Source organism: Rutilus rutilus, assembly GCF_951802725.1.
Source record: "Rutilus rutilus genome assembly, chromosome: 1".
Lineage (NCBI taxonomy): Eukaryota > Metazoa > Chordata > Actinopteri > Cypriniformes > Leuciscidae > Rutilus > Rutilus rutilus.
Window position 1 is genome coordinate 58,719,080 of NC_140209.1, and position 26,474 is coordinate 58,745,553.

General features: G+C 40.6%; 1 protein-coding gene across 1 annotated transcript; it reads left to right on the forward strand.

Moving 5' to 3' along the window:
* Positions 1 to 211: 211 nt before the first annotated feature.
* LOC311304907 (glutamine-rich protein 2) lies at positions 212 to 26,173 on the forward strand (the record flags this gene model as incomplete). Its single annotated transcript, XM_084432263.1, has 13 exons — positions 212 to 319; positions 615 to 951; positions 2,149 to 2,234; positions 5,982 to 6,104; positions 8,607 to 8,681; positions 8,770 to 8,934; positions 9,952 to 10,070; positions 10,420 to 10,485; positions 12,669 to 12,770; positions 17,910 to 18,075; positions 18,148 to 18,259; positions 19,488 to 19,589; positions 25,551 to 26,173. 13 exons carry the CDS (start codon positions 212 to 214, stop codon positions 25,700 to 25,702), a joined length of 1,713 nt encoding a protein of 570 aa, XP_084288389.1. The 3' UTR covers positions 25,703 to 26,173.
* Positions 26,174 to 26,474: the final 301 nt, after the last annotated feature.

A 26,474-nucleotide genomic window follows, 5' to 3' on the forward strand; every position in this document is an offset into this window, starting at 1 on the left:
ATTTTCAATTCGCAGTTTCAATTTGCGCAATTTGAAGGGTAATGGAAACGCGGCTAATGTTTTCCACTTTAGTGTAACTGTTCCTGATGATCGAGATTTGTGCTGAAACAATAACAAGGACTTTATGTGGTCAGAGAATTATTGTGTCATGTTTATTAAGAAAATGCCGAATTACATTTTTCCTCTCTCTCAGAAAGAGCTGAAGGACAAGATGGCCCAGTACCCTGTTCCAGACGAGCTCACACAGTGTGTCACATGGGACGAGATGCAGGCGGCGCTCATCAGCGAGAGGCAGAAGATCCAGGAGGCACGTCCAGCCGTAATCACTCAATACACAGCCCAAAGTCAATTTAGTGTGTCCTGTAGCTTTCAGAAGCCAGTAACCTTTCACAACCCTCCTAAATCTCACAGGTTCTTATCGCAGTCATTGTTTTGTCAGAGCAGGCGGCAGCTGCAGTTGAGACAAACATTGACCTGAATGAATGATTTGCTAAATGTAAATGCATAACCAACATCTACAAACAGAAACTGAGGCCAAAAACGAAGACATTCATCTCAGCCTCAGGTGGCATGAACTGTGCTTTTGTAAATGACATTCCCTCTTGCGTTCCCAGGGGTTGCAGGACTCAGTCTCCGCCGCTAAAGACACCGTACCCGTTCTCCCTTTGAACCTTGGTAGCCCGATCAAGGATGACAGAGCAGGTACAGGTGGGACACCTGGTGTAGATCTCTCTTCTCCACATCAGTCCCTGTCTGACGAGGCTCTGTGCACTGCGACGGGCCGGGTCAGCGTTGGGGCCGAGCGTTACCCGGAGACCGTAGAGGCTCTGAAGGAGGTGGGCAGACTGAGAGACAGACACGAGAGTCTGGAGACCCGTGTGGGACAGCTAGAAGCAAACAAGGCTGATCGGACCCAGCTTCAACATCTGCAGGATCTCCTCACTGCAATGGGTACGACATACACAGCAGGGTCTCAACCGACAACATCCTGCGTTAATTCTATTATTCATTCATAATTCTAATCACATTTATATTTCATGGTGACCACACAAAGAGGCTTATTGCTTGAAAAGATGCCAATGTTAAAACAAGTTTTATCCCAGATGGCAACATAGTGTCGGCCCAGATCCGGCCCACATCTGGCCCGCGTGGAATCCACATGTGGCCCGGATCTGGGCCGACACTACGTTGCTGTCTGGGATTAAAGGGATAGTTCTGTCATTATTTACTCACCATGTCATTCCAAACCTGTATGGCTTTCTTTATCTATGGAAAACAAGTTATTTTGAAGACAGTTTTTTCCATTCAATGGAAGTCAATGGGGTCCAAAACAACAATAATAAAAACAATTGACTTTTCACTTAAAACAAGCCACCGGTGACGCTAATGACAAGGGTTTCTGAACTCTATATAAAGCCCCTTTAATATAAAATGGGCATTACAGGGGCCTTCATCTGCATTTTACACCTGCAAATCAATCAAATATCCATTTATATTAACTACTATGTACTTGCATCAAAAAATATTTGTTAGGTACATTTAATTTGTTCAGAGAGTCTGGCCACTCTCCATTAACTAGCGTTAACTTCCTTGAAGGCGGGGAACTCTGTTGAAGTTTATAACTATTGGATCTGCCCAGAGCCACTCTGGATCTGTCATAACCAATTGCTAACGTTTGGTTGTGACGTAACCCTACAACTCAATCCAGCGCACGACCTCAACGTCATCGTTCTCAGCCACTCCCTCTGTTCGCTGATTGGACCGGTAAAAATTTGGCCGGAGAAAACCCACGAATATACGGCAAACCCAGACGGAGTACTGAAGGAAAATGAAAATTGAGCGGAAGTATGTAGGAGGGCGGAGCCAGGTTAGGTTGAAGTGTGGGTTAAGGTGTAAGCGAAGGTTAACAGTGTAATTATAGATGTGATTACAGAAATGAATTACAGCTGTTATTACATGCAAGTATTTTTAATAATTACAAGGTCAATGTAAAAATGTACACAATAAGTGCATAGTTAGTACTAGTTAAATACACTTTATATGAAGTGGATCCTAATTTTTATTCACAGGCAAGTTACTTTTTGTTAATATGCTTGTGTAAGTATGTTTCTGACATTTTGTTTGACATTTTGTTTGTGACGTCTGCAGGAGAGCAGCAGATTCCTGACCATGTGCCGGAGCAGCTGAATCATCTGAGGACTCTTGTGGACAGTCTTCTAGAAGATAAAGAGAAGGTATGAGAGAAAATAATCCAACCTAAACTTTCCTCTAACCCTCTCTTTAAAAACACAGTTTAGGGTTATCAGATTATATGATAGTCAAGTTCCTCTAAAGGCTGTTTTCATCGTTACAGTTTATGTAATTATCTAAACAGAACTTCCCCTAGACTTCTATTGTTGTAAAAGGTGAAGTGTGTCATTTGTGTCAGTCAAATAGATAGTCCAGCCTAAACTACTGCCGGTGACTGAGCAACCAATGTCGAGATGCTCAAACAAACAGAGCAATGTATTGATTGAGCCACAATGACACACTGTACACTTTTCAGCGCAATCAATCTAACTGGGATAGGAGAATATATTTGAAGGTACACTATGTAACAACATTTAAATAATGAGTCAATACATCATCAATCCTTCCTCCAAAACATGTTTTTGTCTTACCGTGATTCACTATGGGAACCCTGAGTAGGTCGTTTTGGTTGCCTGAAAACGCAACTTTTCAAAAAGGAGTTTCAAAGTCTACTCTGCTCTGATTGGTCAGATGGCCCAGTCTGTTGTGATTGGTCTACTCTGCTCTGATTGGTCAGATGGCCCCGTCTGTTGTGATTGGTCTACTCTGCTCTGATTGGTCAAATGGCCCAGTCTGTTGTGATTGGTCTACTCTGCTCTGATTGGTCAGATGGCCCAGTCTGTTATGATTGGTCTACTCTGCTCTGATTGGTCAGATGGCCCAGTCTGCTGTGACTGAATTACTGACAACTCGTTTCAGGAATTTCAGGATCGATTCCTTCTTTTAGGAGTCCATAACTCCATTTATCTGCACTTTTATCCTTGAAACTTTGCAGACCTTTTACATTCACAAACAGCTTTATTTCACATTACATGAAATATAATATTTCTGAAAAAGCATAATAGGGGCACTTTAAAATAACCTAACTGCATAAGTGTGCACACCCTTTTCTAATTGGGTAAATGGCTGTGTTCAGAATGAACTAATCATCAAGGCCATGTGAAATGGTACACATCTGTCTTCTCCTGAAGTTACTCTGATAAACTCCAAATAAGCTGGGGTGTGTACACTTATGCATTTAGTTAGTTTTTTATGTTTATTATTTTCTCTGAAATATGTCATTCCTTAAGTTATTTTTACATTAAAGGTCCAATTCTTTTGTTGTTGACTTTATGGGCCCTATCTTGCACCCAGCGCAATTTACGTAGGTAAATTAGGGAATGAACTTGCGCTCCTGGGGGCGGTTCAGTGAAAACAGGAGGCGTGATGCTATTTTGCAGGTTTAGAAAACAATTCCGCCACTGACCAGGAAAAACCTAGTCTAAAGTCTCGTGTTGCATATGTTATTCAAATGCTATTTTGAGGGCGCATGCTTGGCCATAATGTAGCGTGTGTACAACGCGCATACACTTTGATTCTCTCATCTACACAGAAGCAGCAGTTTTCATTTTTGCAAATCATAGGCTACATCATTACAAGGAAAAATATTAACACGAAATCATTGTTGTGTCCATGAAGATGTGAAAAAATAGGCATAAATCTAGCTTACATATTTACCCAAATTATTATACGCCTGTTTAACTGAAGCTAATTTGGGTGTGTTTCTCCATCCCCAATGTCACTTCTCTGTGTTTTACGGCCCTGACGAGAACGTCGGTCTCCTCAGCTGTGAACCACTCCTGGTGCACGCCTGGCAAATCCGCCGTTATAATAGCAATCCGCCATGGAACAAGTGCGTCTGCTCTTAAAGGGAATGTGAGATGACGCTCTGATTGGTTTATTTCACGTTACACCCAAACCACACCTATGAGTAATGAAGCTACTTCAGACCAACCCCTTTTAGATTTGCGTCGGACGCAAGAGTCATTTATCCCGCCGGTATAATAGCAACAGCGCCCAAGACCCGCCCACAAACTTACTTGCGTTTCGCGCTTGATACTTGCGTTCCCTTTATAGCCAATGTACAATTATACATTTTTTAGATGTTTTCTTACTTTCTCACTTTGTGAGGACATTATCATTGCTGGCAGAATCTGAACATAATGATGCTATATCAGAATACATTTTCTCCTCAATTTTCTGGCGATTTGCAACAGTTGCTCCTTTGTACAACTCTCAAGTAAAGTTTCTGAGGGACAAGCGAAGAAATCTTCTAGCACCGAAGACATATTTTGTTAGTAAATACACTTATACTACAACAACACAAACAAAACAACCAGCTCACGCACGTGAGACACTGTTTACTAGAAATACAACTCCCATAAACCACTGCTTCAAAGAGGAACTACGTCAGTGCGTAATGCACTACTCATTCACAAAACTTCCGAAGATTTACCACAAGTCAAAACACAATGTAGGCACGAAGAGAAGAACACACTATACACACACAAACGCAATTATTGACTTATTTTTATTACTTATTTTATTAATTATTTTAATTATTTACGCAATTATTACTTCTTTTTTTTTTTTTGAATGGGTTCACCTCTATAATCTGAGAAACTCCAGCTCCTATCTATGAAAAAAAAACATTAACTAATTCCTATCTAAATCAGTCACATCTTTTATTCTCTCCACAATCAGATGATTATTGAGCAGGAGTGTACCACTCCTTGCCCACACCCTCCCAAGTCATCCCGCCACCAGCAGGCGAGAAAAGGAAGCGCAGGGTCGTAACACTCCTCAATTTTCTGGAGAAACACATCCCACTTGTTTTTTGCACCGCAGAAGTGCATGAATCTGGACCTGATTAAATTAGAAAAGCAAGTGCAGTTTCCTTTCACTGGTGGACATTTTGAGCCCTTTGTACATCACACACACTCATACAGGACTGCAGTGCTGAAGCTGGATGAGAAAGTGCAGGTTCTGACGAGAGAGAAGAGTGACAGAGAGGAAGAGAAAAGCAGCCAAGACAGACACATACAAGAGCAGGTCAGACAGACAGAACTCCTCCCTCCAAAGGGCTGGGGCATATATCAAACTCAAACACCAAAAGTTAATATTATAATATAACTAATACATCACAATAACCTATATATCGCCCAGCCCTGTTGTTTTATTATTTTTCCTTAACATTATTTTCATTATTTTTCTTTACGGTTCACCTGTAGTTAAACAGCCTCAGGGTTATGATTGAGGATGTGATGTCCTCCTCATCCTCTCCACTCTCAAAGTCAACAGCAGGAGGCAGTAGAGTTCAGCAAAGCAGCGGCACATGTCCAAAGCTCAGGCAAGGATCTGGGTGAGAGTTCACGTCAGGATCAGAGTTCAGGTCAGGGTCAGGTTCAGAGTTCAGGTAAGGATCAGGTTCAGAGTTCAGGTCAGGGTGAGAGTTCAGGTCAGGATCAGGGTCAACAGCAGAAAGAAGGTCACAATCTAAACCAGGAGGTCAGTCAGTTGCCCAAGAGTTACTACAAACCACCGGAGGACAAGACCACTCACATCAAGAAGAAGGAACACCAGGACAGGATTAAGGTACATGACAGACAGGGACAGAGATAATACAGAGATGAAAAGAGTCTATATTAATTCTTCTTAAGACATTTTAAGAAACATTTGAGACAAAGTTGCAACCCAGACAGCAACATAGCGTCGGCCCAGATCCGGTACTCGTGGATTCCACACGGCCCAGGTGTGGGCCGGATCTGGGCCGACACTACGTTGAAACTGAAATGAATCTCCCGAGCTCCGACAGATCGGTGAAAATGTCCTCTGTGTGTATGTGATGTTGTGAAATGTGTGTTTTGCTGCAGAACACTGATGTGGCGAGTGATGTGAAGGGAGTCTTACTGCAGCTGCAGGCCGACAACGAGAGACTCCACAGCACATCCAGACGCCTGATGGAGGAACACAGCGAGAAACAGATCCACATCGACGTGAGTGAGAGCAGCACAGCTTGTGTTCATCAAGAAACAGGAGCATTTACAGTACAGATTCAGTTGCTTATTTTAGTACTCAGTAATATTAAATTATCTGGTACACATGGATTCCACACGGCCCAGATGTGGGCCGGATCTGGGCCGACACTATGTTGCTGTCAGGGTCACAAAGTTCCATTATAATCAATGAAAGTGACTGCACAATGAATCTCGTATTTAGCCTACGTAATGTCTACACTTTGTTTATTGTATATTAACTTATAACAAGGGGATTTGCGAGCGAGCAGAACTCAGCACTGGACAAAAATTCTGGTGTTTAGAGTTGCGAGTGGATTCTAACTCAAACACCTCTGATTGGCCACTGCATTCAAGCAAACAAGTGATATGTTTGTGATTGGCTGCATTGCTCCACGCTGCAAAAACACGTTGTAAATAGATAAGAAACATTTGACGCTCTCAAGAGTACAAACACCAAATCTGTTTTGTCATTATGCTATTATTACGGAGAAATCTGATCCCAGACCAGCAGTTACGGACAGCTCTTCACTTAATCAGCCGTTGAGGCCTCTGTCCTCAACGCCGCATATTAAAGCCAATGAATAATTAATGATTTCCTTCAGCTGAGACTCTTCAGATGCGCTTTGTTCGCCATGATGGTTTTGAATTGCTTGAAATATGATTTAAATCACTTCAAAAAGGAAAATACAGTTCAACATGTGCAGTGCAAGTCATATAGGCTACATAAAATTATAATGAGAACATTATTATAATTGTGTGCTTGGGACATGGATTTTAATGGTGAGACTTTTGTTTTTGTAATCAGGCTCTCAAAAAATTATATAGATGGGTTTCCGTTTCTCGAATTACCCATTATCCTCTGCGGCGCGCCGCCATGTTGTGTGTCAAAGCTGTCAGTAAGCCACTAGTAGACACGACTCATTCACTGTGCTGCATTAATAGAAAGCCAGTTAATATAAAGTATTTTTGACTCTTTTGTGTTGAGATAACGATGACAAATTCCTCCAAACCTGGCGACAAGGTGAAGGTTATTTACAGGGACACATTAGACGATGTTCGCAAGGCAAGATATGATGAGAAATTGAGTTATATCGATGGAAAGGATCCTTACACAATGCCGAAAGAGGACTGGTTATGTAATCCTGCGGCGTACCCCGATGTTCAGGAAATGGCACCGTTAGTATACACTTTTGACGAATTAAGAGGAAGAAAGTATCTGGAAGCATACAATTATTTTGTTAGAATGTGCGAGTTAAAATTTTATGTGGTCGCATTTGTGCGAGTGCATGGTCATGTAGCCTACTACTCAGTTAAATTCACACATGAATTCTCCTGCATTGAACTTGTTTTAGCGCCCGCCAAAGTGAATTTTTGTCCCGCCAAAGTCTTATTTGATCGGTGAGTAATGTAGATGAACTGGGCGCATGTTTAACTGAAAGAACGAGCAGAAAGAGAGAGAGAGCCGGTCGCGCGCACGCGCACTCCCTCTCTCTTCGGAGCCAGGCGAAAGTGTAAACAAGACTTCACCGTCTCCAAACTAAGCGCTGTCTTGCTCTCTCTCCCTCGTGGAAAAGTTAGTCTGGAGCCCTGCATTGACGGTTCACATCGCTGTAGACAGGCGGCTGATATCTGCACAGCCCTTATTATACGGTACATTTAGACTCAGTGTCAAGACAACACCATCTGGGTAAAAAAACAACAACAACACAACGCTCCAAAGTTGTCCGAACTAATTTAGTGTAGGAGAGAGATGGAGAGCAGAGGCACGGAACGATGTGCTCCAGGTGTAGCCTCTGCTGATGTGGCCACAGAGAAAGTGATGAAGGTGGACAATCGTCAGAGTGTGCTTCTGCCCAGCCAACACCTCTCAAGGGCTGTGTCGATAGTAGTCGCCTGGGTAACGTTACAGCGATTTGACAGCCGATGAGAGCTAACGTTAGCGCATTTAGCTAGCCCATCTTGGAAATGATTAGATAAAGTGTCACATCTCCAGAGCACAAAATCTCTAAATGTTCACAAGAGCACCACTGAACATTGACTCCAGCCACACGGAGAATAATCGAATGATTTTCATGTTCAGAATAATGCCGATTCAGGATATTATCATGCTCCGTAACACAAACGCTTGATCCACTTGACACACAAGATGGCGCCGTAAGGAGTTGCGGGAGAAATGTGACGTCATCGTAAATCTATCTATACAAATTTGAACTTAGATTCATCAGCCTATATATCGCTTATCGACTTTCAAATTTAAAGAGTTATCGGCCAAAGTTTTCATATCGGTGCATCCCTAGTAAAATTTACTTGCACTGAGACACATGCCATGGTAGGGACTTCCTGCTGACTTAATTTGTACTTAAATTAAGCTAGTTATAATTATTACACCCTTGCCCAACTCAACCCCTTACAGAAACCTTTAGCAGTTATATATGTGAGATACTGTACGAAGCACATAGACTTAAGTTGTGGCTTTTCCAGCGTCTGTACAAGGTTTTGGAGGAACTGGATGAAAAGAAAGCAGACAAGGAACTGGTGGAGATGAAGACTGAAATTGTGAGTTGTTTCTTTATACCATTCATAAATATTTCAAGTTCCCCATGGGACACTCACAGTCAGTGGACGTCATCTCTTTTCTCCTCAGAAAGCGGACAAACAGGCTCTGGAGAGCAAGGTGAGCCGCATGCAGTTCGACAGCGTGATCGAGCAGCTCAATAACATGTTACAGGAGCTGCTCGGGAAGATCAGCGGGCAGGAGAAGGACTGGAACAAGCTCATCGAGAAGATCTCCACTGAGATGGACTGCAAGGTGAGAGAAGGATGGACAAAAACAGTGCTGTTGGTACAATTCTTCCTTAAAGTCATTTAACATCTCTATGGTGTAAGAAATATTTTTTCACTGTTAGGAACCTGTACGTCTTAAAGGAACACGGCGACTTTTTGGGACTTTAGCTTGTATGCTAGCTGGAGGTAAGCGGCTCCAGCTAGCATACTACTCCAATAAGTGACAAAATAACACCAACATTTTCCTATTTACATGTTGTGATTTGTATAGTCACAGCGTGTACAAATAACAAGGTCACATGAGACACAGCCATCTTCTAACCGTACACATACTGGGAACTATATTCTCAGAAGGTGAAGCACTGCTACTTCTGCGGAGTGATTTACTCCAACTCTGAGCGAACTCTCTGCTCCTCACCACGGGGCTTTTCAGGTGCTGCGAGCAAATCACTCCGCCCAAGTAGCAGTGCTTCGTAAAAAGTAAAAAAATAAATAAAAAAGTTTATAAAAGTTTAAGTTTATTGTTAGGAAAATGCACAAATACTATTTTTAATATTTATATATTATACAAAATGTGTTTTACTCTTTTAAAAAAATAAAATAAAAAACTGTTAAACTGCAAGGAAATCAAAGCCATAAATCTATACAAGTTGTGTTCCAAATTTGAGGATGATATTACCAAACATGAGCTTTCAGTTAGATTTTGTTAGGCCGCAGTACCAAACGTTTCCACTAGATGAAATTCGTCTCCCATTCATTTCCAATGCGTCACATTCATCACGAAGAGTACAAGTGTGACTATTTTTTTAGGACTATTTAACTTTTTCAAATCATGTCCATGATTCTTTGTGTGTTCACATAGCAAAGTGCCAAAATCTTTTCCAAGTTTCGTATAAAAAAAGGATTGCAAATTAGCGAAGGTCAACAGAGGGTTAATCTAGCATTTCTGTTCTCTCCAATCTTAAAGACCCCCCTGAACTTCCATCATAAGTGGTTGGATAGAAACAAGTATTTTCTGTAAAATGTATGATTTGGGCTTTAGTTGAACCGGATTGAGCTGGATCCTCTGAAGAAACAGCTGGATGATCGCTGGAGGAACATCCACAAGAATCTGCAGACACAGTCGCTCCCCGAGCAGGACGACGCCGCTGGACTCAGGAAGTGAGTGACCAGATTCACTTTTTCTAAGACGTATAGACCTTATGCGCCGTAGCCATCTTTAGAGTTTCGTCTACTGAAAATGTCAGTAGTAGGCCAGGAAGATTTAAAAACAAGCATTTTCATTCATAAATCTGTAAGATCTTACCTTCATGCTGTGGAAATACAAACCGGAATGCAACGCAAGGAAAGGGCCACATGCTGGGAATTAGTTTACCAAGCATTTGCATCCTTGTGTATGTTTCTGAAATGTTCAGTCAGCCACTATCTGAATAACCGTCATATGACTAACATGATGATGGTTGTATGAAACAAACCTCACTGTCTTTGTGTCTTTCCTACTTCGTCATAGACAATTAGTGGCTCGGTTTCACTGCATCTCCTGTGATCGTCCAGTGGACATGATGACACCAGGACAGTATGTACTTATTACACAGGACAACTGATATGACACGCATGACACACCTTGTTTTGTCAAAATTCATTAATTAAGAATTAGTTATTTAAAAAATATATTAAACTGTTCATACGGACAATCAACTTTTTTAGATTACTGTACGACTTGACTTGACTTAACTTGACTGATAAAATCAGAAGCAAACGAGGGAGAGCAGGTGGGAAAAACTAACCAATAACTAGATAACAAGATGGGTGTGGCTAGACAATAAACAGCCGAGCACATGGCACAGGGAAACATGCAGGAAGCCATGTGCTTGCACCAAACAGACAAAACACACCTAAACAGAAGGGCACATGTTCGCTCACAACAAGACAAGACACAAGCAGTGTCAGAGCTCTGTCACCCCACCAAGAATAAACAGACCGAAGTGACAGAACTCTGACACTACCCCCCCTCAAAAGGGACGCCTCCTGGTGTCCCTAACGAGGGACACCGAAACAAGACAGGTACATAACAACAATAATCAAGACAAAGACAAACAACAGAGACGAGGGAGGGAGGGAGGGAGGGTCAAGTCAATAATGGCGGAAGGCCCAAAACGTCACTAGAAAGGACCAGGGAGGAACGGGAGGGTTGAGCCAGAAAGGCTCAGACAGGTCTGGAGTCCCAGCTGAGATCCAGGGAGTTGCCGGTGGGACAGACCAGGCAGGCTCCCGCATCTTGGGAGTCCCGGCAGAGGGCCAGTGGGGGAGATGGTGGAACGGACCAGTCGGGCTCCGGGATCTCAGGAGTCCCAACTGAGGGCCAAGGCGTTGCCGGTGGGACAGACCAGTCGGGTTCCGGTGTCTCAGGAGTCCCGGCAGAGGGCCAGGGCAGAGCCGGTGGGACAGACCAGTCGGGCTCTGGGGTTTAAGGACTCCCGGCTGAGGGCCAGGGTGCAAACAGCAGGGGTGGAGCCGGCAGGGCAAGAAGCTTGGTGGCTCTGGGAAGGCCTCCGGGCCGGCCGCGGGCTCTGGGAAGGCCTCCGGGCCTGCAGCGGGCTCAGTAAAGAAATCCACCAACCCCTCAAGAGAAAGGTGTTCCTTGTCGAACATCTTCTCCAGGCTGAGGGGTTCATCAAGGGCCAAATTAAATAAGTCCTTGAGAGCCGTGTCATTGTATTCCAGCCCCTCAGGAACACTCCTGAACTCCCGGGAAAACTCCCTCAGGTCAGTCCCCCGTTGATGGAGGAACCTAAGTGCACTGACCTGGAACATGCGCTGGTGTATGGGGTTGCAGGCAGTGAAGGCTGGTAGATGGTGTGAGCCTCTTCTCCGCTGAGTCCCCATATTTGCAGCATCATCCTCCGCGCCCTTAGAACTGGGAGATGGGAAGAGGATGATACCCATCTCTACTAAGTCCTCCTTTGTGGCTGGATCGTTCTGTCACGGTACGGTGGTAGGAGCGAGGACTCAAATGCAGGTCAGGGTTTAATGTCTTTATTAAATAATAAAATAAAACAAACACAACAAAAACTACCCCGAGGGTGACGTGACTTGACTTGACTTGACTTGACTTGACTTGAGCAACATACAAAGACATACCATGGCCAACAGTGACAATCCAGCCCAGGAAGGTAACAAAGGAGAGCAGGTGGGACAAATAATAAAATCAGAAGCTAACGAGGGAGAGCAGGTGGGAAAAACTAACCAATCACTAGATAACAAGATGGGTGTGGCTAGACAATAAACAGCCGAGCACATGGCACAGGGAAACATGCAGGAAGCCATGTGCTTGCACCAAACAGACAAAACACACCTAAACAGAAAGGCACATGTTCGCTCACAACAAGACAAGACACAAGCAGTGTCAGAGCTCTGTCACCCCACCAAGAGTAAACAGACCTAAGTGACAGGACTCTCACAATGTCAAGTGAAGTAACCCCATGATAGACTGAATGATTATCATGATTAAGAATTAATATGTCTGTGTGTTAAATATTTTTTTACGATAATTAAGATAGTGAAAATACTTAAGTATATTCAAGATGTTACTTTATGGTTGCATCACGTGACATTTTTCAAATCAATATTGGGGATTGAGATTCAGTATTTACTTTTCTAAGACCTTGTCACTTATTATTTTAAATAGATATTTAAGAAGTTTCTGCTTGTCATATTCTCAAGAAGACGTCTTTTCTTTGTGTCTGTGAATGTTTGCAGGCTCATGTCCACCCTGCCCTTGGCCCCAGGACTGCCCTCTCACAGGTCCAGCCGGCCCTACTCTGTGTATGAGCTGGAGCAGATGCGCCAACACTGCAGGAGGTGCTCAAACACACACACACACATTTACCACTGCCTGTCCACAAGGGACTCAACTTCACTGTGTTCTGCAGATTCCACACACTAAACCTGGCACGAACCCCATTGATCTGTAGAGCAACCTCCTGTACTCTAGAGGACGCTATTTGTGGAAACGACAGAAAGCATTTGGACACACTTAGAAGTGTTTCTGTAATATAACAAATATCAAATATCAAAAGTACACTTTCCCATAGGAAAACATTTTGCAGAAACTTAGGTTTTAAATTATTCAGAGCTTCCCCAACAAATAAGAAGTATTGGTAACGCTTTAGATTACAGCCCGGAAAGTACTGCGTAATTAAAATGAAAGTACAGTATAACTTTCGGTAATTACAGTGTACCTATAAAGTGCGTACGTGTAAGTATAGGGGAACAATATGTAAAGTCTTGGGAATAAAGGTGTAACAACCAGGAAAATACTGCGTTATTAAAACGAAATTGCAGTGTAACTTTCGGTAATTACAGTGTACCTATAAAGTGCGTACGTGTAAGTATAGGGGAATAATATGTAAAGTTTTGGGAATAAATGGGTAACAACCAGGAAAATAACAAATTATTTAGGCAAATTATTTAGACTGTAAGTATTCCATGTAGTAACAGGGTAAGTATGACATTGTGGGCTGTAAATTAAAGTGGTGCTTCTTACCTTCTTGTTTCGTGTAGTTACAGGGTAAGTTTGACATTGCGGGCTGTAAATTAAAGTGGTGCTTCTTACCCTCTTGTTTCGTGTAGTTACAGGGTAAGTTTGACATTGTGGGCTGTAAATTAAAGTGGTGCTTCTTACCTTCTTGTTTCGTGTAGTTACAGGGTAAGTTTGACATTGCGGGCTGTAAATTAAAGTGGGGCTTCTTACCCTCTTGTTTCGTGTAGTTACAGGGTAAGTTTGACATTGCGGGCTGTAAATTAAAGTGGGGCTTCTTACCCTCTTGTTTCATGTAGTTACAGGGTAAGTACAATAAAAAACACATGTACACACACAATCTGACATCACTTGGAAAACCTTTATTTGAAAAACAACTTATTTCAAAACAGATTTACAACATATTACACTTCTTATTTATTTAATTTATTTAATTTATTATCATTTTTTTAAATCAACTTTTCATTTCAAATTCTAAAGTCCTGACAGAAAGTAGCATGTTTTGTCCTTTTTTGTTTCTCTTGCATGGCTTCCTCCTCCTCTTGGTCCTCCTCTTTTTCTATCGTTCCACTGATTATTAGCCTAATCTTAAGGAGTCTTTTTCTATTCTGTATTATGTATTACAAGAAAATACAGTACACCCAGAAATGTTCTCATAATTTACTCATCTTTTCGCTACCGACCAACTTTCACCAGCGGTGCATGAGAGTCGGCTTCATAGGGGCGGCTTGAATGGCTTCGCGTTTGGTGAAGCTTTAAGCGTTCATTGCATTCTCGCGGGAGTTTGATGTGAAACGTGCACGAGAACTGGTGTCTCTGTTCTTCTGCATGGTTTGTTTTTCATTATTATTATCTGTTATTGTTTGTATTTTGTTGTGAGCAATAATAAAAACATAAAAAAAAATAATAATTCAACATTGGTTTTTCGGTGCGCTTACGTCACGCTTTAAGCCTCTGTTATACTCCAGTTTGGACGCGTACACGACAGCTGCGCAGCTCGGACGCGGACAACTTGTATTTATACTTTCTCTCAACCCTCTCATGAACGCGCAGGTGACAGTTGGTCGGAAGCGATAGTCTACAGTTTAAAAATTTAAAATATTTGGTATGTTTCTTACAAACGCTTATCGTTTCACTTCAGAAGAAGAGGAACAAGAGGAGGAGGAAACCAAGCAAGAGAAACAAAGTGCTGTAAATCCGTTTTGAAATAAGTTGTTTTTCAAATAAAGTTTTCCGAGTGATATCAGATTGTGTGTGTACATGTGTTTTTATTGTACTTACCCTGTAACTACACGGAACAAGAGGGTAAGAAACACCACTTTAATTTACAGCCCGCAATGTCAAACTTACCCTGTAACTACACGGAACAAGAGGGTAAGAAGCACCACTTTAATTTACAGCCCGCAATGTCATACTTACCCTGTAACTACATGAAATAAGAGGGTAAGAAACACCACTTTAATTTACAGCCCGCAATGTCATACTTACCCTGTAACTACACGGAACAAGAGTATATTTTCCCAGCATTTAAAAAAAAAAAAAAGTTGCAATAGTTTTACTTGCCTTGAAACTTAATCAGTGCACCTTTGCAATAATAACAAATTAGCCTACTTTATAAATGCACTGATATGTACCCCGTGATTTAAAAAAAGCCTTTATGTATTTTTGTACACTATTATTACAAAAAGGTGCAGTGTATGTACTCGCTAAATTGCTCCCAAAAGTAAGATTCTAAAATACTTAGTCTAAATAATTTGCCTAAATAATTTGTTATTTTCCTGGTTGTTACCCCTTTATTCCCAAAACTTTACATATTGTTCCCCTATACTTACACGTAAGTACTTTATAGGTACACTGTAATTACCGAAAGTTACACTGTACTTTCATTTTAATTACGCAGTACTTTCCGGGCTGTAATCTAAAGCGTTACCGAAGTATTCGAGTGTGCTATTAGTATACTTTTTTAAACTTAAAATAAGAGTATACTTTGTCTTTTTATGTACTTATCAGAGATGTACTTAACAAAATGTACTTAAGTATACTTATTTTGACTAATCTAAGTATATTTGGCCTGTACCTTGTACTTAATCTTTTGCTCAAGATATATTTAAGAAAAGCATATTTTTTAATCAAGTTTATAGTGACCCTAGTGGGAAAAAAAACCTATACCAAAATGCATAAGTATACTACAAACCATTAACATATTTACTGACATATCGCTTGAGACTTGCTGATGTAATTATAATTCAACTTTATGTGGAGCAGTTCTTTATTGCACAATGCACATTTCTTAATATTAAGCCTAAAATGTGTTTTAATATCACTATTAGTAAGGATAGTATGATCTCTGTATAATATCAGTCTTTAAATGAAAGATATTTAAAGTGTACCTGAAGTATGCTGAAATAAGCACGATCAAATATACTTAAGTATATCTTTAGTTGACCTTCAACACTATTTCTGGAATTAAAGTTTTTAAAGTGCATTAAGCACAAAATGATATGTTTCAATTTTGCAGACTTTAAGTATATCAATTTAGTAAACTAAAAGTACTAAGTAGATAAATATGTAAATATATTTGCACTATACTTAGCATAAAATAAATGTATTTCAAAATACATTTTAGGATATTTATTTTAGGATATTTATTTTTCACTAGGGAAAATAGCAAAAGGATCAAGTCTCTTTATCTTTATATACCTAAATCATTAGCATCAATCCACTGGTAGTGTATAAAAAATACTAAAAGTACATTTATAGGTTTATTTCAAGTTTAAAAATGACGAAACTTAAAATATTTTTCCTCAAGAAGTATTAAAATAGTATACTACTAGCACATTTATATTAGTATGCATACTATATGAAGTATAATAGCAAAATATACTTTATTTAATAAAAATATCCTTGATGGGGTCCTTTTTTTTATTAGGGGTATATTTTGTAGTTATTGAATGAAACGACTTATTTAAGTGCAGTGTACGTCTCTCAGTATTTGCCATGCCAGTGTAAAATAAAATAAAAATCAAGCAATGAAATACTGGCCAGATGAGCAGTTGCGATTACTGATGAAGTCTTTATAAGTTGATCAATGAGAACTCTGGCTGTTTATTTGTCTCCAGGTACTAACCAGGATAACTTTAGAACAGCTTGTTTTGAGAGAGGTTGAGCACAGACATGTTTTAATGTGCAGGCAGATATATCAAGAGCCCAGTCAGTTTCCTACATCAATGACACCCAAGCTGGGTTAGGCAGGGTTTGCCAGAACTTTCTCGGACCCGCTTCCGGCCCACCCCAGGCCCAGGAAAGAGGGGCAGCTGGACCCTGAGCAAGCAGTGAGTTAGACTCATGACACATAGAGACAAGGTTCTGTAGGTAGACGTCAGTTTACAGACTAGGTGCTGATACTGTATTTTTTTTTTTTTTTTTTAGAAAATGTATCTAGTGTAAAACTCTCCTGTAGTTACTCTGGTACATGTTCTGTGTATCCTCACTCTTAAAAATAAGGGTTCTTTTTTGGCATCTATGGTTCCATGAAGAACCTTTAATAGCCATGGAATCCTTCCATTGCACAAAAGACTCTTTATAGTGGAAAAAGATTCTTTAGATAATTAAAATGTTCTTTACTCGTAAGATTTATTTATTTATTTATTTATTTATTTTATTTTTTTAAGAATGGTTCACTAAAAGATTCTTTGTGGGACTTAAAATGGTTCTTTTATGGCATTGCTGCGAAAACCCCTTTTCAGAATCTTTATCTTTAAAGCCTTGTTCATACTGTCAGTCCAAATCTGATTTTTGTGCATATCTGATTGGAATTATCATATTTTTAGCAAGTGTGAATGACAAAAAAAATCAAATGAAATATGACAACTCTCGAAATAGTTTTAGCATCTTGATGAACATGGAGATGTTCGTGTATTTGGTCTTGCCGGACTAGATCTGATATCCATGCTGCTACTGCAGAGCAAGTAAGGGGAGGTGGAGGGGTTCAGAGGAACTACAGCAAACACTGAACCTGAATATTTGAATGTTGAGCAAGTAATCTCATTGGCTGCAGGATCAGCAGAGGCCAGTCAGCTTGTGCCATGCTGTAACGATGTAATCGCTTGCAGATTGCATGTAAAGGACCGATCAGACGGCGCCCTCTAGAGTTTCATGACTGAATTAGATTTATGTGGTTTGATATCCTATTCAAATCACATTTCTGTAAATCTATTTCAGCAGAGATGGCAGCACGGAGTAAAGCCGCACATGTCAGCCTCCTACATTTCTGCCTTTGCTTCATTAAGCCCAAATTATACTTTTCCTAGAATCTGTGCACAGTGCTTGTGGCGTGAGCAAATCAGATCTGATATGCTGTGATACACAGTGTGGACAGTCAATAATTCAGATCGGATACACGATTAATCAGATTTGGACTGACAGTGTGACATAGTCTAAGAGTTGAATGTTGTATTCAGTGAGAGGATCCCAGAAATGGCGGATTACAGTTACTTGGCCCGTAGCTGCGGGGGCAGTCACACCCTGACCTATCCCAGCCGCCGCTACACCCGCATTCAGCACATCACACATCTGATCCAGAGTGACGAGGAGAGTCAGCCCATGTCCTCTGGACTACCCACACAGGTCTGACACGTGACGCTCACACAATCATTCTGAACTGTGTGCATGTATGAACCGTGAGCTCTGTTCCTATAGGCTGAAGAAGCGAACATCATGGGTTTGAACGGACAGGTCTATAAGGGCCGAATGAACAGCAGAGCAGTGAGGCTCTCCGAGACAAGATTACCCACCATCTCTCCTCGAGAAGGCAAGATCACATGTCAAAATCACAGCAACATCTAGCCTTAACATACACTAGTGGCCGGAGGGGATATTTACACTATATTTGCTTTTAATGACCCATCAAGTTCGATTAAACCATCAAAATATAAGGAATATGTTATATCGGGGTAAAGACAACACTACATTTGGTTAAGGTTTTGAACTGCCAAATTATTAGGCAAAAAGGCAAACTACATCTACAAAAATCTACAAACAAAAAGGGTAACACTTTATTTTGTAAAGTTTAAAGTTTATTACTTAATACAAATCTACGTATGATCTATCTCATTCTTTCCCCATCGCCATGGCCATTTATGCCAGCTTTCTAGATCTGGAACTGACATGAGAACAGTTGAGCACATGAATGATTGATTCTTGTGTTGGAAACTGTTCATTGATGGTAGAAGCTTCTGTTGTGTTCGGGACAATGTGCAGACTCAATACGGGGGCCCTGATCATGCTGCACCTCACGACTTGTTACGTAACACATCTTAACATGAACCCATCTGTACGCTTGGCCCACTTTATTCTCGTCTTGCAATGGAAGACTGTCTAGACTGTGGGGGAGAAGAAGAGCACCCCGGGATCAGACAGAAATATACAGAAGATTGCGGAAACTTTGATTTAGAGTAGTTGGTTGCGTTGTAATTTTATTCAGAATTGAGGTGAAAGGGTAAAAGGAGGGCAATAGGGCTTGGGACTGGATTTGGATGGGGGAACGGGTTTTATGTTTCCTTGCTAAACTGCAGAGCTGCAATGAGAAACCATTGGGAAGTGACAACAGACCTGGAGGAAAATTTGCCTCAGATCTTTGCTCTTCATTGTGTCACTGAATCAAGGAAAGATGGTTGAAAGTCATCCGAAAGACACCTGCTTGGCAGATGAGCCATGTCATGCTTGACCGAGCAAAAGTTTGGCAGCTTGTCCATGTCACGCAGTAAAGAGATGATTTATGAGAAGATGAGTCCAGTTTTTAAGGTCAGAAGTCTGTTTCCCAACAAAGCAGAAGTCTTTTTCTTGAAGAGGTGTATCTTAGTCATTACATGTATGAATTGCATTTGTAATGTATTTCTGAATGAATTAATAGATCTATTAGTAGATTAATAGATTTCGAAACACAGCTGACTGACTTCAGGAACAAAGCTGACTGATAAAAGTCAGTGTTGCTGTCACTGCCCTCATGCCTGACATGTGGATCCTTGATGGTGTTGCAGGAAACTGGAAGAGCAAAGACAAGGAGAGCCGCTCGCAGTCCCAGAGGTCCAGTGTAGTGGATACTGGCCGTGGAAGTGCCAAGACTCAGCGCAGCCACTCAGGTGTGTTATGAGGAGCCGGCTTTAAAGGGGTCCTGTTGTGCTTTTCCACTTTTTCAACTTTTGTTAGTGTGTAATGTTGCTGTTTGAGCATAAAAAAGATCTACAAGGTTACAAAGCTCAAAGTCCACTCCAAAGGGGAGATATTTTATTTAACAGAATCCACTTTTATAATAATCTCCACCCACGGAATACACAAAAAAGTTGGCGAGGCCTGGCTAAGCTGCGCTAGAGAAGATGAAGAGTCATTTTTCTACCCTGGTAAAAGTTTGTCCTAAGGCTGACGAACTTAGAGAGGTTAAAATGTCTTTTTAACACTGTTCCTGAACATTATAACCTCAACGTTTGTCTGTGCGCTGAACGTTTTACGGAGAAAAGCTTCCAGTAGAGAGTACAATGCAGGCTATACGCACAAAAGCTTCTCCTGAAAGAAGTATCTGTTCCCATTTTGTCCGGACAATCTGTTGTTTATGGATTACAACTTGTATTATTATTTGTATTTGTGTTTTCTATTTACAGTTCCAATTATACGTTTTATGTAGTTGCTATAATAGCTATGATGTAAACGAAGGGCAAAGCTTTGCCTCTGCTAGCCTGTTAACTAACATCAAATACATTTTAACTTGCTTGCCCAAGAGGGGTCTCAAAGATGGCCGCCGAGTGAAATGTGAAATGAACATCAAAGTCCCTTTAACACAAGTCATTTCACTCTGGCGGCCATCTTTGAGACCCATCTTGGGCATGCAAGTTCAGCTCCTATCTTTTTGAATGGGGAAACATCAAATTCTCCAAAACTGTTCGCCAAGCTTACGATTAAATTTCATACCTTAAATCACCTATGAAACCTGACAACAACTGTCTCATAAATTTTGTTTCTAAACGCTCGAATCATGACAGAAAACAACATTTTTCAGGCTGGATCAAGCTAATGCACATGCACAGCGCGTCTGATTGTTTCTATTGGAACCGGAGCTTCTAACAACAGCTGCAGTGATACGATAACTTTACCAATCGCCGATTGGCTCTTATTTAGAAGGCGGGACTTATTCGCCATATTGAGCATTGCATTTTCTCCCATTCAAAACAATACGAGTGACGCGTCTTGTGTTATTCTAGTGTTATTCTAAATCTTTGCTAACATTACAGTATTGATGTAGTGTTTACTTTAGCTTTTGTAAGCTCTTGCTTTTGTAAGACCACCCCTTAAGCAGGGGACACACTTAACAACTGTAAGGCCGATTATTAATGTAATTTGATACTTACGACTGATAATGCCCAAACATGACGACTCAGAGACAACTAGTTTCGTTCACTAGTTGCGTTCACAGTCGGTGTTCAGAATCTGCTCCAGTCGTTGGAAACAGTCTGTAAGTGTGTTCAGTTCAGTCTTAGAATGTTTCAGCTAGTCGTTAAGTGTCCCTGGCATTAGGAAAATTATCCATGATTTTGTGATCGATTTTGTGATTGCTCCAGTCGTTGGCATGAGAACATTTTCCAAAAAATATAATTAAATGGTGGATAACATCATATCTATAAGAAAAATACAAAAAAACATACCACTCTGAAACACCCTGTGAAATCCGTACTCAGAAAGTCCTTGCTTGAAATCCGTTCTGCACAATCTTCTTGTTCGTTAACATTGTCAGGGTCTGAATCGGGCTTGAAATGGTTTGAAATTGACGCCTTGTTAATATTTACATCTGAGTAGAGCTTGCGGTTATGAAGGGGCGTGACATTTCCCGAACACACGCTAAGCTCTGCCAATCACAACACACTGTTCCAGCTAACCAACCACAGCACATTTCGGAAAGAGAGACTTCAACGAAAACGACACGTTCAACAAGACTGGGGAGTGAGGTGCTGTAATAATGTAAAATATGTGAAAAATAATGAATTTTTTTAACAATCAAGCATGAAAACATATTCTAGAAATGATCAGTGGTGTTTGTTAAGGCAAGTATCACTGTCACTGGTTTTCATTTTTAAAGTTAGAGAGAATTAAACTTCACTGTGTGACTCAACCCACACTGTTCATTCTACAGAAATTAATGATTATTCCCTTGCGAAAAAAAAGTACAATTCAGCATACTTTTAAAAAGAGTATTTATTATGGAAATTATATATAAAATAGTAATAATATAATAGTGTGAACTGAATGTGAATGTGATTTGGGCCATTTAACTGCATGTCTATTCCAATATAAAAATGTATTACAGTTTGATACACAAGTACGTCTTTATAGCCCCTTTCACACAGAGATTCCGGAAAATACACAGATAAAGTGACATGGGAATTGACCCGGGTTCGTTTGATTTTGGTTCATTCACACTGCCAGTGATTTTCCGGAATCAGAGAGTGCGTTCACACACAACACATAAAAATCCCGTAAAGACACGTGACATACGTGACATGTAATGTCTCAGCAGCGTCTTTAAGTTTGCTTATGAGCTGCGATTTCTCTCATGAGAAACCACACTTGTGCATTTTTTGCTCTGATTCGATCATAAACTTGCGCATTTACGTACCGTTTCACAGCTGGCGAACGATCCCGGCTTCAGCGTCATCACTACGACACGGCATTATTACGGCTTTTGTTCACACAGCGCGCGTTCCGGGACTGAACACGGCAATGTTACTAGGTCCCCAACCCGGCATCGATGCCGGCATCAATCCCGAGTCGTGTTTGCGTTCACACAAAAGGCGTTCTGGCAATTATATATATATATATATATTGTGTCTGTGGACTGTCTACTATTGCAGATGATCTTTACAAGTTAGATGCATTATATGCCTCTTCCCCCTCCCCTACCCTTTACTCTGAACGGGTACAGTTACATGCAGAATATGATCTTCTAATGACAAATATAACAGCAAGGCACCTTAGACAATGTAGGCAACGTTGTTTTGAGCACGGTGACAAAGCGGGGAAGCTTTTGGCTCACCAAGCTCGCACGGCTAGTGCCTCTAGGTGGATTTCGAAAGTCAAATCAACAACAGGTGAACTGATATCAGATCAAATGGGGATTAATTCTATATTTTAGACTACTATGCTACATTGTATATGTCGGAGAGCTCCTCAAATTCTTCAGCAAGCTTTGATTTTTTCAATTCACTAACTTTTCCGAAAAATTGATGAAGACCATGCCAACAATTTAGGTGGTCCAATCACTGAGTTGGAGATACAAGAGGCGATTAAATCTATGCAATCTGGAAAGTCCCCTGGCCCAGATGGCTTCACAGCTGAGTTTTACAAACCTTTTCTCTACTCACTAACCCCTACCTTAGCAAGGCTATACAACGATTCTTTTAAGGAAGGCTGCCTCCCTCCAACCTTATGTGAGGCTTCCATTTCCCTGCTTCTTAAGAAAGATAAGGACCCCACTGCATGTGGCAGTTATAGACCAGTATCACTCCTTAATGTTGATTTGAAGATTTTAGCTAAAGTCTTATCCTCTCGTCTTCAGTTGGTACTACCATCTTTAATTTGTCTAGATTAGACAGGTTTTACACCAGGGATACATTCGTTTTTCAATACTAGGAGGCTTCTTAATATTCTACCCCCCCACCCCCCATCCGAGTCACCGGAAATAATTCTGTCTTTAGTTGCCGAGAAGGCATTCGACAGAGTTTAATGGGTTTATTAATTTTTTATTTTAGAGAAGTTCGGGTTTGACTCTAACTTTATTTCTTGGATTCAACTTCTTTATTCATCACCGGTTGCCTCTGTACACACTAATGGCTTGCATTCACCCCTTTTTTCTCTCCACCGTGGGACACGTTAGGGCTGCCCCCTCCCTCTCCCCTTTACTTTTTAACCTCGCTATAGAGCCTCTAGCTATTTGGCTTGACCATCCCATAATGGTTTTGAGGGAATATCGCGTTATGGTTTAGTTCATAAACTTTCTCTCTATGCTGATGACCTTTTACTGTACATTTCTAACCCTGTCTCCTCCTTGCCGGTAATTTTAGACATTCTAGACAAATTCAGCTGTGTCTCTGGTTACAAGATAAATTTGCAAAAAAGTGAACTATTTTTTGTCAACCCTGAGGCCAGTAAGATCTCATACTCTCTTTTTCCCTTTAAGATTAGCTTCAGGTGGATTTAAATACTTGGGGGTTTCTTTCACAAATTCGTTTAATCATCTATTTGAGAAGAATGTTCAAACCGCTGGTCGATAAAACCAAGTTAGACATGTCTAGATGGACTTCACTTCCTTTGTCTCTTGTGGGTCGCATTAATCTAGTTAAAATGGTTATTTTACCCAAATTCCTTTATCTTTTTCAACATATTCCAATTTGCATTAATAAGACTTTTTTTTACAAAATTTGATGGTATTTTGCGTTCATTTATCTGGGGAAACAAACCGGCACGACTCAAGAAATCAGTTCTTCAGCTCCCCAAGTCTAAAGGAGGACTTGCACTTCCCAACTTTCAACAATATTACTGGGCTTGTAATATTAATAAGATTCTTTATTGGAACAATTCTGTCCACACTGATAAATGGGTCCATCCCCCTTGGGTCCATTCAGAGATTGCCTCAACGAAAGGCACTTTGTATTCTGTTATTTGTTTTCAACTTCCCTTAGCTATTAGTAAAATATCAACCAATCCAATTGTCACTAACACTATCAAAATTTGGGTCCAGTTTAGGAAACATTTTGGTTTACACAGAACTTCTATTCACACACCTATCTTAAATAATTATCTTTTCTCCCCATCTTGCTCTGACCCTGCTTTTCGATTCTGGTCAGTTAACGGACTTGTCGAACTGAAGGATTTGTATGAAGATGGGCTGTTTGCATCCTTTCCGTCTTTGTCCGCTAAGTACAATCTGCCCAATAGTCATTTGTTTCGTTTCTTTCAGATTAGACACTTTGTTCAGAAGCTGTTTCCCCACTTTCCCAACCGTCCGCCTGAATGCCCTCTTCATAATTTTCTCACTTTAGGTGGAGGCCATAAACATCTAATTTCAGTTATTTACAACTTAATAAGTACACTTAATGTAGACCCTACTGTTTCTCTGAGAGAGTTGTGGGAGAATGACCTGGGTGTTTCTATTACCGATGATCAATGGGACGAAACTCTAAGATTAGTTAATTGCTCTTCCATATGTGCCAGACATGGCCTATTGCAATGTAAGGTGCTCCACCGAGCTCATCTAACTAATGCCAGATTGGCAAGAATTTTCCCAGATATGAGTGATGCTTGTCATCGTTGCAAGCAGTCTCCTGCCAATCATCTTCATATGTTCTGGAGCTGTCCTCGGATGACAGACTTTTGGTCCAATGTTTTTGATACACTTAATAATGCTCTTAACATAGAGTTGGACCCCAACCCCTTGACTGCTCTTTTTGGCATTCCTTCGAGACCTGTATTGACTATCTCATCTCACCAGGTTATTGCCTTTACTTCTGTTTTAGCTAGACGAGCCATTCTTCTCAAATGGAAACATGTGACTCCCCCATCGCACGACAGGTGGATCCAAGAAGTTTTTAGCTGTATAAAGCTTGAGAAGTTAAGATTTTTGCTTTCAGGATCCCTTAAAACTTTTCAGAAGACCTGGGAACCTGTCCTAGACTACATAAAAGGTTTACTGTGTTCTCCTGACACTAATGCTAATACACAATAATTGACTGTTACTGGAAAGAGGAAAGACCAATATTAGAGAGAGGAATGTTTACTTTAATCTATTTATTTTCAAATATTTGGTTATGATTATTTATTTTCCTTTTTTTTTTTTTTGGGTGGGAGGGTTTTGGAAGGGTTTAAATTGAGACAGTCTGTAATTTCTTACTTTTAATTGAATGTATCATTATGTGTTGTCTTGTTAAATACCAATAAAAAAATAAAACATATATTGTGTCTGACAGATACATTACACATTTACCGGTTTACGACTTCCAGTTGTACCTGAAGCAGTTGAGTGATCTTTAACCTTTCACCTCTGCCCTCCACTACCACAGCTTCCAGTATCTCAGTGAGAGATCAGCCCCTGTCCTCCATGGACTGCCTGTCGCAGGACGTCCCGCTCCAGTCCTCCTCATTCCATGACACCGCCACAGAGCGCAACAAAGACCTCAACCAATCAGAAGATGAGCCGGTGACATCACTGTAGAGCTCCTCCAATAGGAGCCGCTCCATTGTTTGAATGAAATGTTTACAGCAGGGCGAGACACAAGCTCTGTTCGTCTACAGAGTGTTCATCTGTAAAGTCAATCTAAATAAGATTTAATAAACCTTTTTATGCATACGCATCAAGTTATATCAAATACATAAAATATCGTTGGTTGTCCCATGTGATTATTAACTCGCTTTCCCATTCTTAAACATCTCGCAGTGTTGATCTGAATCAGACCCAGTGCTTTCAGTCAGTTCAAACCAGTTTGAAGTATCTGGAATAGACGTCTGTTTCAGCACTGATCTACCTCTTGAAACGTAATAAACCAGCGCTTCTGTCAGTCAGTTTAAGCGGTTTATGGTGATAAGCTGTCCCACTGTTGCACCAGTGTTGAAAGCATGTTTCTATATGCAGTGAATTATTGCACACATGTATATAAAAAAAAGCTATTCATTAAACATTCATCAGAAACATAATTGAGGTCTTGTGTTGAATTACAGTTGTCTTAAGTTTTGTTTGGAACTAATCATTTGATGACCTTGAGGTAAAAGGTACAAAAGTACAGTGTCACAATACATTTTTCACGTGCAGATCACACACCCAGAAACACACACGTGCATTATATATATATATATACAGTATATAGCCTATATATATATATATATATATATATATATAGTGAGGAAAATAATTATTTGAACACCCTGCTATTTTGCAAGTTCTCCCACTTGGAAATCATGGAGGGGTCTGAAATTGTCATCGTAGGTGC